We start from the raw sequence: 12,342 nt of genomic DNA, 5'->3' as shown, positions 1-12,342 counted from the left end.
TGCGCAGGCGCAGTATAGAGCCGCACCAACGTTCGGCTTCTTTCGGCTACTAGTGACGCGATGGATGCGACCGTCGGAAGCCTCTCGGAAGCCTGTCAATCAAGAAGGAACGCCCGCTCCCGAAGACCCATACCCAGAAGCGACAGAGAAGATGCATCTCGAAAACGGTAAGTACTGCTCATATTTTAAAACAAATAGCCGATTCCCCTAGACCAAACGAGCATCCAGCTATGGGGAAAAGAGAAAAAAAAATACAAATGGGTGAACTCCCGCTTTAAACTTACAGCATTTACACACAGACGTTTTATCCCTTTGCTCTAAGAAGGAAGAGTTACAATGTTTCTAGTTATCTACTAGCACAGACAATGTTGTTAAAAACTTGACAGACTGCCAGAGTGAGCGGAGAAGTCTCTACACTTGTTACGTGAAAGAATCGGGAAACTCTGCAATAGAGATTGTGAGGGGGATTGAATGGAGATCCTGATTTATTAACGATTAATTGTGCGGCTCTAATGTATGTGATATATATATCTCATAAAACTCGCTCATCCAAGTGTTTATGGACCTTGCTTTGTGTACTGGTCCAAATAATTTGGAGGAGGGGGATTATGGTGTGTGGGGGGGGGGGGGGTTCAGGGGTTGGGCTTGGCCCCTTAGTTTCAATGAAGGGAACTCTTAAAGCGGAGTTCCACCTAAAAATAAAAAAAAACGTCTGCTTAACCCACTCCTTGCCCCCTTACATGCCACATTTGGCATGTAATTTTTTTGGGGGTGGGGGCTTCAGGAGCAGTGGGACTTCCTGTCCCACTTCCTCCTTCCGCTGAGGGGCTGGTAAGGCGATTAGCTTAATCGCCTTATTGCAGTCCCTCCCTGTAGGGGGACGGCGCTCTCGCATGCGCAGTGGGGGTGCCCACACTAGGAATGAAGACGCGGCCGGCGCGTCGCTGGAACCGTGGAGCAGGTAAGTGTCTTTTTTATTAAAAGCCAGCAGCTACACTTTTTGTAGCTGCTGACTTTTAATAAACTTAAAAACAGGCTGGAACACCTATTTAAGGGGTCAGCATACCAAGATATTTTGATCAATTTCATGCTCCCAACTTTGTGGGAACAGTTTGGGGACGGCCCCTTCCTGTTCCAACATGACTGCACACCCGTGCACAAAGCAAGGTCCATAAAGACATTTATGAGGGAATTCGGGGGGGAGGAACTTGACTGTCCTGCACAGAGTCCTCACCTGTGCGAGCCAGGCCTTCTCGTCCAACATCAGTGCCTGACCTCACAAATGCTCTTCTGGAAGAATGGTGAAACATCCCCATAGACACACTCCTAAACCTTGTTGACGGCCTTCCCAGAAGAGTTGAAGCTGTTATAGCTGCAAAGGGTTGGCCAACTCTACAGAGTCCCAATACTTTTGGTAATATAGTGTATATAATACACAGCAATAAGGTGTTTAACACATTAAAGTGGATGTAAAGGCTCAGTTTTTTACCTTCATGCATTCTTTGCATGCAGAATTGCGAGCTGCAGAAACTGCTATATCTAGATTAGCAATAAATAATAATTGTCTCCAAGAATGATAAACCAGATCACATAGGATTATAACGCACCATAAGAATATGTATTGATGACGGGCTCAGGGGTCCGGATAAACGGCCATTCATATGCAATCTACAGGGGTGGGAAACAGCAGGTTAGTCGTCTACAAAGGCTTCAAGCCAGCTAAACGAGATGTCATTCCATGTGAGGGGAAGCTTTGCATAGAGATAGAATATTGTTTTGCATAAAGCCACTTTTTCCAATAAAAGATGGAGGAGATCTAAAGCAAAGATGAGGTGAAGACGGTAAAGAAGGGATGCAAAGAGCACAAGTGGGGAGGGGGGGGTAAAACATCCGCCGGAAGAATCTATCTCTTTAAAAGCAATAGTTACAAAGGATACATGTTTTGTGCAGTTGAATGTGTTTAAAATCACTGATGTACCCGTCCAAATATTTAATTTCAGGCTGGGAAGAACAAGTTGTATGAAGACCGGGCAATAGATGACTTCGGAAAGCTTTATGATCCCTGCTTCTTGTTACCTCTCTTTAGTGAGCTGCTCAGACCAGGTAACTGATCTCTACCATAATGACTGCTACATGATCAGCACTAGTCTTTTTAAAGTGGGGGTAAACCCCCTCTCATCCTTTCTAAACTACTGCCATAGTGGTTATCTATAAGGATATAGATGCTGTAATGGAATGACCCGGGACAAACGGAGACTTTGTAAGGATGAGGGGTACTCCTGTACCGGCGTCACCAAGGAGTCCTATGTCTAGGGTCACCTTATGTCCGATAGGGCCATAGGGTGACTGAGAAATGATATCCTAAATTACAGGACAGGGGACATCACTGATAGTTCATATTGCAGGATCTTGAGATATTGCAAGTTGTTGGTTAATTGTGACCCAACCAGTCAATAGTGACTCATTTCTATGATTAGCCCTGGCTAGTGACATGCTAATTGAGTCTGCTTCTGAAAGACCTCTCATTGTGTGATGCTGCTTTGTGTGAATTCTATTGATATAAGATGTGTAATGGAACTTGCCAAGCTGTATGCGGAGACAGAACGTCTGTCTAGGGATGTGGATTGAGAAGAGATCATTGTGTGATGGTGTTTTGTTTGAGTTCTGTTAATGAAGGAATGTGCAGTGATTAGGTCATGATAATTATAGCCCGGCGCCGAGATGTCTAGAATGTTTAGCAATTAGCCACCTGAAGGTGTATTGAAGCCCCCCAGGGTGTGGGTGGAGAGTTTGATTGTTCATGTGCCTTGAAAACTGTATAAAAGCTGAGAGTGAACCATTAAAGTTGTCTTCATTTTGGAACAAGTACAGAGCTGCGTGTCTCGTCTTGATTCTGGGGAAATGGGATGGATAGGGTCCTGTTGGTTGGAGTGTCGATAAGCTGTCTTGGATGTGATGGAAGGTCGTAAACGGTGGTGACCGTTACAGATGCCTCCTGCATGTATCCTTACCTGTCAAATGTCTCCCCTCTGTCTGTTATAAGAACTGAAAAACTGCAGATTCTGTGGGTGGGTTGGTTGTCTGGAGCTCTGTGGGTGGAGTCGTGATGCCTGTAGACTCCCCGCCCACCTTTACACTCCCCTTACACTAAATTCTGCTATGAACACTAATATCCAGTCAAAATCCAGAAAAGTAACCATATGACTTCAGAAAAGGAGTGGGGTTAGGAATTTAAAAAATAATGCCCGTCTCCAGGCTAGTGCATGAGATATGTAAATAACCTGTCGCTCACAGCAAGGGGGAAGAACAGACAAGTGTTTTCTCCTATTTGTCCATTTATCTCACTGAAAAAAGAAAAGAGGATTGCTCAGAGATCGATTAACTCTTTGTGGCAAGACTGGGCACAGATGATAGAAAATCTTTTACTCTACATTGGGTTTACATCCACTTTAAGGCTCCGTTCGCATTTGGGATCTTGGGTAGAATCGCTCTGACTCTGCCTGTAATTTCCGATCACAATGCAATTGCAAAACGCATGTTCGGGAGGCATTCATTCTCAATGGTACCTAAAACATAGTGTGGTTTTGCTGCGATTGCTTGTGGCTCAAAAAGGAGCAGGGGCTGCTTCACACGATGCCGTGCTATTTATTGCAGCAAAATAAACGGCCTTGTACATGCCATTGAAAATGAGCAAAACCCAACCATATGTTTTGCAATTTGCAGTGCGATTTGATAACGCGGGCAGAATCACAGTACAAGTAAATCCTTGGTTTTGAGAGCGTTTCGCAAGAGGAGCAAGATGTTTAACCACTTAAGACCCGGACCAAAATGCAGATAAAGGACCTGGCCCCTTTTTGCGATTCGGCACTGCGTCGCTTTAACTGACAATTCTGCGGTCGTGCGACGTGGCTCCCAAACAAAATTGGCGTCCTTTTTTTCCCACAAATAGAGCTTTCTTTTGCTGGTATTTGATCACCTCTGCGGTTTTTATTTTTTGCGCTATAAACAAAAATAGAGCGACAATTTTGAAAAAAATGCAATATTTTTTGCTATAATAAATATCCCCCAAAAATATATATATAAAAAAAAATCTCCCTCAGTTTAGGCCGATACGTATTCTTCTACATATTTTTGGTAAAAAAATCGGTTGGTTTGCGCAAAATTTATAGCGTTTACAAAATAGGGGATAGTTTTATTGCATTTTTATAAATTTTTTTTTTTTTTTACTACTAATGGCGGCGATCAGCAATTTTTTTCGTGACTGCGACATTATGGCGGACACTTCGGACAATTTTGACACATTTTTGGGACCATTGTCATTTTCACAGCAAAAAATGCATTTAAAATGCATTGTTTACTGTGGAAATGACAGTTGCAGTTTGGGAGTTAACCACAAGGGGGCGCTGAAGGAGTTACGTTTCACCTAGTGTGTGTTTACTACTGTAGGGGGGTGTGGCTGTAGGAGTGACGTCATCGATTGTGTCCCCCTATATAAGGGATCACACGATCGATGCGCCGCCACAGTGAAGCACGGGGAAGCCGTATTTACACGCGTCTCTCCCCGTTCTTCAGCTCTGGGGACCGTTCGCGGGACCCTAGCGGCGATCGGGTCCCGGAGCTTCGGACCGGGTCGTGGGAGCGCGCGCCCGGGTACATGTACAAGGACGTACCTGTACGTACATGTGCCCAGCCGTGCCATTCTGCTGACATATATGTGCATTTAAGTGGTTAATTACATTTTGTCTTGATATACAAGTAGCGTGATGTTACAACTGGGTATAAATGAGAAGAGGCGCCTCTAAAGTCTCGTACACACGATTTGGCTTTCCATTGGACAAATAAATCCGTGGATTTTTGTCCGAAGGGCGTTGGCCGTTAACTTGTTATGCATACAGATGGCAGAACTTTTTCAGCCAACACGCACAAAACAATGTGTTTTTTCAGCTTTTTAGTGCCACCCTTTGGGCAACTTCTGCTAATGTTGTGCTGTGGTTAGCATTGGTTTGGAGCATGCGTGTTTGTACTTTAGATTTTTTCCAGACGGACTTGTGTACACACGTTTGGATAATCCGACAAGACACATTTGTTGTCATACAGTTTTAAAGCATGCTATCCCACATTTTGTTGTCAGAAAATCTGTCAACAATTGTCCGATGGACAGTACAGACGGTCGGATTATCTGACAAAAACCTTCCATCACACATTTGTTGTCGGAAAATCCGATCGTGTGTACGGCTCTAAGTGTAGCAATATGGTTACATTTATTGAGGGTACAACATTTATTGCTACACTTTGAGACGCCTCTCTTCTCTTTTATACTCTGGAGCTCCTGCTGGATTTTGTTTCTAATCCCCTTGTGGAGGCTTCCATTTGTGGATGGACATTTTATGGTTACACAACCAATCACATTGCTATATTTTTATATGGACTATAAACTTGAAGGACCTATGAATAAATGGTTGTGGAACAAATAATTTGTATTTCCATTATTTCTTATAGTGAAATTTGCTTTGATATACAAGTGCTTTGGATTACAAGCATGTTTCTGGAATAAATTGTGCTCGCAATCCAAGGTTTTACTGTATATCTTTTAAACAAGAAACGTAAAGCCTCACAGTGGGGCTGCCCAAGATCCCAAAATGCCAAATGTGAATGAAGCTGGTTGAAGCCCGGGGGCAATCACGTGATCAGGAAATGTCAATCAGCTGGTTACAGCAAGTCACGTGACCAAGAATTGGCAATCGGCCAATAGCTGGGAGCCAGTCACATGTTTTGAACATTTCTATTGGTTCATTACAGGAGGAAGCTAAAGGTTCGTACACACTGTAAGAAAATCGGGCAAACATTTTCGTCCAAAGAAATTTCGTCCGATATTTGTATAGTGTGTACACAACTTTCGATAGTCCGAAAATTGCCAAAGGGACAAACTCCAAAAATGTTCTCGTACTTGAACAGAACGAACGATTTTTAGTTAATGCGCAGCGTCTTTGTACAAGAAAAATCAGAAAAAGACTGCGCGTGACCAGAAACGATAAACAACAAAAAAGCCTTCGTCGTACAAAAATATTCGTAAGAATTTTCATACAAATTTTCTTTCATCAGTTCCGATTTGCTGTGAAACATCGCGAAAAATGGGACGAATGTTCGCCTGGTTTTCTTATAGTGTGTACTTTGCTTAACACTTGATCCAATGACCGCTCTTGTACAACAGCCATGTACGGCACACATCCGGGATATAAAACCATGTTTGAAAGTTTTTGCCAGTTTTAGAAAATCATAACTGGTTGTAATCTATTTTTTTTTTTTTTATAATTGACAATTTTTATTGGATGTCAACATACATCACACAATGGTTTAAAACATAAACAAAAGAACAAAACAATAAAGGAATAAAAGGGAATTGGTAGTCGCCAGCAGCTCTGGAATGGGGGGGTCTACGTATGGGAGGTCTACGTATTACAAAATTAACACACAGACCACAGACATGGATCAACAAGGAAAAGCACTGCGTATCAGACAGAGGTAGCGCTAAAGTAATTACAGCACAGGCTTCTCCCACAAAACGGACCATCAATAGGGTCTGCGATTTACATTTGTGTGTCCCGCTATTCCAGAAAAAAAGGAGAAGAGCAAAAGAAAAGTAATAAGAGGAAAGGAGGGGGGGAGAGGATAAGCGCAAAACAGAAAGGCGCGTCCCTCCTGAGCTCCAAACGGTCGTGTTGTATAGAACGGGGGGGGGGGGTCTCGTGAGATCATGGGGGGTTTATTCGCTGATGCCACGGTTCCCACGCTGCTGAATGTCGGTCCACCAGCCAAGCTGTCATGGACTCCATGACCTCCACATCCTTAATTCTGGAATAAAGATCAGATAGAGACGGAGGGTTTCGTTGCTTCCAGTAAAGGGCTACTAGACATCTGGCTGCTGTTAAAATTTGTGTGGACAACTTTTTAGCTAGTGTGGAAAGTTTCTGGTTGTAATCTTTATTACTCTAATCAATCTTTATTGCAATTAAAGGGGTTGTAAACCCTCAGGTTTTTTCACCTTAATGCATCTTGTGCATCAAGGTGAAAATACACCTTGCAGTCACCGCCCCCCCACACCCTCCGCCCCTGTTTAACTTACCTGAGCCCGAATCTCCGTGGGTGCAATCCCGCGTTGTTTTCTCCCAGCTCTTGTTGGCTCTTCATTGGATGATTGATGGCAGCGCAGCCATTGGCTCCCGCTGTTGTCAATCAAATCCGTTCCGGGGGGGCGGAGTCATAAACTTGGTGGCTATGGCCGCCGAGGGTATCACACGGGAGCGCGCCCGCAAGGTAACCCCCTCGGGAGAGAGCTTCCCAGAGGGGGGTTAGCTCTTGCGGGGAGGAGCTGCGAGAGTCGCCGTGGGACCCCAGAAGAGGATGATTGGGGCCACTTTGCACAGTGGAGGTAAGTATGACATGTTTGGTGTTTGTTTGTTTTTTTTGTTTTTTAAACAAAACTTTAGTATCCCTTTAATCTAAACGGAGGTTGTGATCCTGTTACCAGTAAGTAATGGTCCTGCTTGGTTGCATTTTGGATTTTGCAGCTAAAGGGTTCAACTGGCCTTCCCATTGATGTTTCCCTGTCGCAGCCCTTTCTATATAATGAATGCATTTATTTTCTGAGAAGGTTGCCGTGTCTTTTTGACGTCAGATCGGAGTGTGAGAGTCATTCCAATCGCTCGATCTGTCCTTGTGCTCTTCTACTTTGTTTGAAGAACCTTGAATGACAGTGTGCCTGCGACACTGCAGTGTAAATTATGCTTTGCATTGAAGAGCCACATACAAAATATTTCTCTTAGATCTTTGCTTCGATTAAAACATTTTTTTTTCTTTTTCTCGCCTCCACGTATAGATTTTGTCTATAGATATTTGTATGCGTTGGATAATTTATCCTATACCTGCACTTTTCTTGGATCCGAGGATGAACAGAGGGGTATTGCCTACAGTTGAGATGACATCAGATACACTCAGCAGGGTGGAATGTTTTGGCAAGTGGCCTATTTTACTCCTGTAAGCTCTGAGCAGGCCCCTCTGATTCCTACTTTATTACCCACTTCATCCCTGGAAGATTTGGCTGCTTAATGACCAGGCCATTTTTTGTGATACGGTACTGCGTCGCTTTAACTGACAATTTTGCGGTCGTGCGACGTTGTATTCAAACTGCCTTTTTTCCCCCCACGAGTAGAGCTTTCTTTTGGTGGTATTTCATCACCTCTGCGGTTTTTATTTTTTGCGCTATAATCAAAAAAACAGCGTAAATTCTGAAAAAATAAATACAATATTTTTTGTTACTTTGCTATAATATCCCCATTTTTTAATAATTTTTTTAAACAAATTCTTCCCTCAGTTTAGGCCGATACGTATTATTCTACATATTTTTGGTAATAAAAATTGCAATAAGCGCATATTGATTGGATTGTGCAAAAGTTATAGCGTCTGCAAACTATGGCAAAGATTAATGGCATTTTTATTATTCTTATTTTTTTTTTTACTAGTAATGGCGGCGATCTGCGATTTTTGTCGGGGCTGCGACATTACACATTTGACATTTTTTCGGACCATTGGCATTTATACAGCGATAAGTGCTATAAAAATGAAATGATTATTGTGTAAATGTCACTGGCAGGGAAGGGGTTAACACTAGAGGGCAATCAAGGGGTTCACTGTGTTGCCTCATGTGTGTTCTAACTGTAGGGGGAGGGGACTGACTAGAGATGACAGATCGTTGTTCCTAGTAGAAATGCACAATCTGTCTCTTTTCTGGTCAGAGAACAGGGATTTGTGTGTTTTTATACACATACGTTCCTGTTCTGGCTCTCGTGCCCGGGATCGCGGTCACATGCATCGGCCTCCCCACAATGCAGCGATACAAGTCGATGGGGAAAAAAAAAGTTATGCCCACCTTTACATTACTTTCTGTTTGCAGCTCTCCCTGCACAGCCCCCCCAATACTTACCTGAGACCGATCTCAAACTAATGATGTGCATGAGAGCAGCTGCTCTCCAACTCTCTCTCTTCTAATTGGCTCCTGCTGCAGTCCATCACAGTGAGGAGGCGAGTGCCCCAGTTCTGTGCTCGGTAGCGAGGAACGCACGAGTACGCCCATCACGAGTACCCCGATAGCAAGCAGCTTTCTGTGGGGGCACACGTGTGGGGGGGGGGCCCCAGAGCGCGCCAGTGAAGGGACCATAGAAGAGGTGGATCAGGGCTGCTCTGTGCAAAACCATTGCACAGAGAAAGTAAAAGCTGGTTCACACAGGGGCGACCTGTCAGGCGACTCAGCCGCCTGACAAGTCGCGGTCCGCTCTATTCAATGGAACCGTTCTAATAGGAGCGACGCAAGTCGCCTGCCTTAGAAAAAGGTTCCTGTACGACTTTGGGGGCGACTTGCATTGACTTCAATACAGAGGTCATTTTGCAAGTTGCCTCTCAAGTTGTCTTCAGGACGCCTTGCCGAGTTGCCCCCAAAGTCGTGCCGTCTGTGTGTGAACCGGCTCTTAGTCAACATGTTTATTATTATTTTAATTTTTTTTTAAATATCACTTTTACTTAATTTTTTTTTTTTTTGTGCTGAACATATGAAAAAGATATATACTGTATGTAAAAAAAAAAAAGTAATTTTCAAGGTGAAAGTTATGTTTATAGATTAGATTATTCTCCAACATCTGGCATTTGAAGACAATTGGTAGGCTTACTTGTGATAAGCAAACCATAGCCTGTATGATTTATCACTTATTACTCTCTTTAATTTGTCTACTGCAGATCTGGTTGTGGACTGTGTGAAGTTTGTGGAGGTCAATGCTTTGGGCCTGACCCTGGCAGCACTCAGTAGTTACGATTACAGCATGCGAGCCGCTGCCAATTACGTCTTGGGGTCCCTCCTCACCCATTTGGAGGGGGGTCGTTTTCGGGATAAGAAGCAGGTGAGCGGCATAGGAGTAAATTTATTTTTTTCAGTAAGTTCTGCTCATGTTTATAGAACACCTGTCCATTTTTATTATGTGTCTGTTTGTGCCACACTTTTATTAACAGCTGAATATGTCTTCTGGATTGATCATCTGAGCACATAATCCTGTATAATACGTTTCTTTTAGGAATATTTTTACCCCCAGCCCATCTTCCCTGGCAGCACATAGGACATTTAAAGCCACCTGTGCTGTTTGGAAGATCCTCTACCTGCGAAATGATGTCATTGCTGCAAGATGGCTGTGACAAATTGCATGTCCTAGCGGGAATTAATTGGGAGTTTATAACTAAAGACGGAGCGTGAAAGTGTGTTGGCCGGGGGTCAGCATTGAGGGGGAATTTTAATGGGTAGTTAACCACTTAATGACCCCTTCACGCCGATATACTTCGGCAGAAGGGCACGGCTGGGCACAGGCATGTACCTGTACATTGCCTTTTAGAGCCCAGCTGCGGGGTCGCGAGCACGCCGCCGCTGGCGACCCGGTCCGAAGCACCGTGCCCGCGCCCGGTCACAGGAGCTGGAGAGAGGCGAGTGTAAACACACCTTCCCCGTTCTTCTGTGTGGCAGTGGCACTTATCGTCTGTTCCCTGATATAGGGAACGACGATTAGTGAGGTCACACCTACAGCCACGCACCCCTACAGTAATAATCGCTCCCTTAGGGCACACTTAACGCCCCCTAGTGGTTAACCCCTTCACTGCCATTGTCATTTTCACAGTTATCCATGCATTTTTATAGAACTTTTCGCTGTGAAAATGACTATGGTCCCAAAAATGTGTCAAGTGTCCCATGTGTCCGCCATAATGTCGCAGTCACGGAAAAAGTCACTGATCGCCACCATTGCTAGTGAAACTTTTTTTTATAAAAATGGCATAAAACTATCCCCTATTTTGTAAACGCTATAACTTTTGTGCAAACCAATCAATAAAGGCTTATTGCGATTTTTTTTTTTTTTTTACCAAAAATATGTAGAAGAATACGTATCGGCCTAAACTGAGGGAAATTTTTTTTTTTTTTTTTTTTAATATAGCAAAAAGTAAAATATTGAATTTTTTTTCAAAATTGTCGCTCTATTTTTGTTTATAGCGCAAAAAATAAAAACCACAGAGGTGATCAAATACCACCAAAAGAAAGATCTATTTGTGGGGAAAAAAGGACGCCAATTTTGTTTGGGAGCACGACCGCGCATTTGGGTCCGGGTCTTAAGTGGTTAATAAATAGTCCAAGAACCTGAATGCTGAGTGCAGCAGCTGGTAGCAAGCTTTTCTGTCAATAATCGGTCACAAATCCCTAAGCCGGCTGGCTATACATGGATCATAATTTGGCCAGTTCAGCAGGGACCTTCAATTCATGTATGGGGCAGGCTGGTTTTACAGGAGTCAATTTATTGATCAACTTCTGTACCCCTGCCCTGTTGGATTTTCCCCACAGGCAATAGCCTGCCACACCGACCAGTGGGGGTTATTTATGAAAGGCAAATCCACTTTGCCCTACAAGTGTAAAGTGCACTTGAAATTGCACTGAAAGTGCACTTGGAAGTGCAGTCGCTGTAAATCTGAGAGGTAGATCTGTAATGAGGGGAAGCTCTGCTGATTTTAGCATCCAACCATGTGCAAGCTAAAATGCTGTTTTTTATTTTCCTTGCATGTCCCCCTCGGATCTACAGCGACTGCACTTCCAAGTGCACTTTCAGTGCAATTTCAAGTGCATTTTGCACTTGTAGTGCAAAGTGGATTTGCCTTTAGTAAATAACCCCCCATTGTTTTCTGACAACCGGTAAGTCTCCCCGCTGTCAGAATACCATAGTTCAGTGGGAGAATTCCCCATCAACATTGTGTGTGGATGGCGGAATCAGGTCCGTTTTTTTTTTTTTTTTTTTTCCCCAACCTGCTTGCTGAACACAAAAAAAAATACACCCCTATGGGCTGCATAACAATAAAGAAATAAAAATGTGTAATCCTTTTAATTGGGTTTTAAAGAACCTCTGTCGCCAGACTATTAATTTCAACAGAAATCTTGACTTTTGTGTAGACATCCAAAACCCTCGATAATGCTGCTGGGGGCCACCATCTTGGGTGTTATGTCGGCAACCCCAGCCAGAGCTGTTTTATCAAGTGGCATGCTATAGTATTCCCATTTCGCTCTTTCATCGGCAGCTATATAAACAGTTATGAAGGGAGGTGAAATGGAAGGTGGAGTTGTTGGGCCAGAACAGACAGTAAAGCCCCATACACATTATTAGATTTTCTGCAGATTTTTGTCTTCAGATTTACCAAAACCATATAATAGGAGGTCAAACCTTAAGAGTTTAAATTTGTATGCAATCAGGCAGGCCCCCTGCACTACATGGT

At 43.5% G+C, this 12,342-nt stretch overlaps 1 protein-coding gene across 2 annotated transcripts in view; it reads left to right on the top strand.

Moving 5' to 3' along the window:
• URB1 (URB1 ribosome biogenesis homolog) overlaps positions 1-12,342 on the top strand; it is a 141,183-nt gene that overhangs the window by 104,873 nt on the left and 23,968 nt on the right. For both annotated transcript variants that reach the window (XM_040338871.1, XM_040338872.1), the window contains exons 30-31: positions 2,001-2,103; positions 9,787-9,947. In XM_040338871.1, the coding sequence (XP_040194805.1) occupies positions 2,001-2,103; positions 9,787-9,947 (264 nt within the window). The remainder of the gene's footprint in view (positions 1-2,000; positions 2,104-9,786; positions 9,948-12,342) is intronic.

This window comes from Rana temporaria, chromosome 2 (genome assembly GCF_905171775.1).
Source record: "Rana temporaria chromosome 2, aRanTem1.1, whole genome shotgun sequence".
NCBI classification, from domain to species: Eukaryota; Metazoa; Chordata; class Amphibia; order Anura; family Ranidae; genus Rana; species Rana temporaria.
This window is presented reverse-complemented; position numbering and strand designations above follow the sequence as displayed.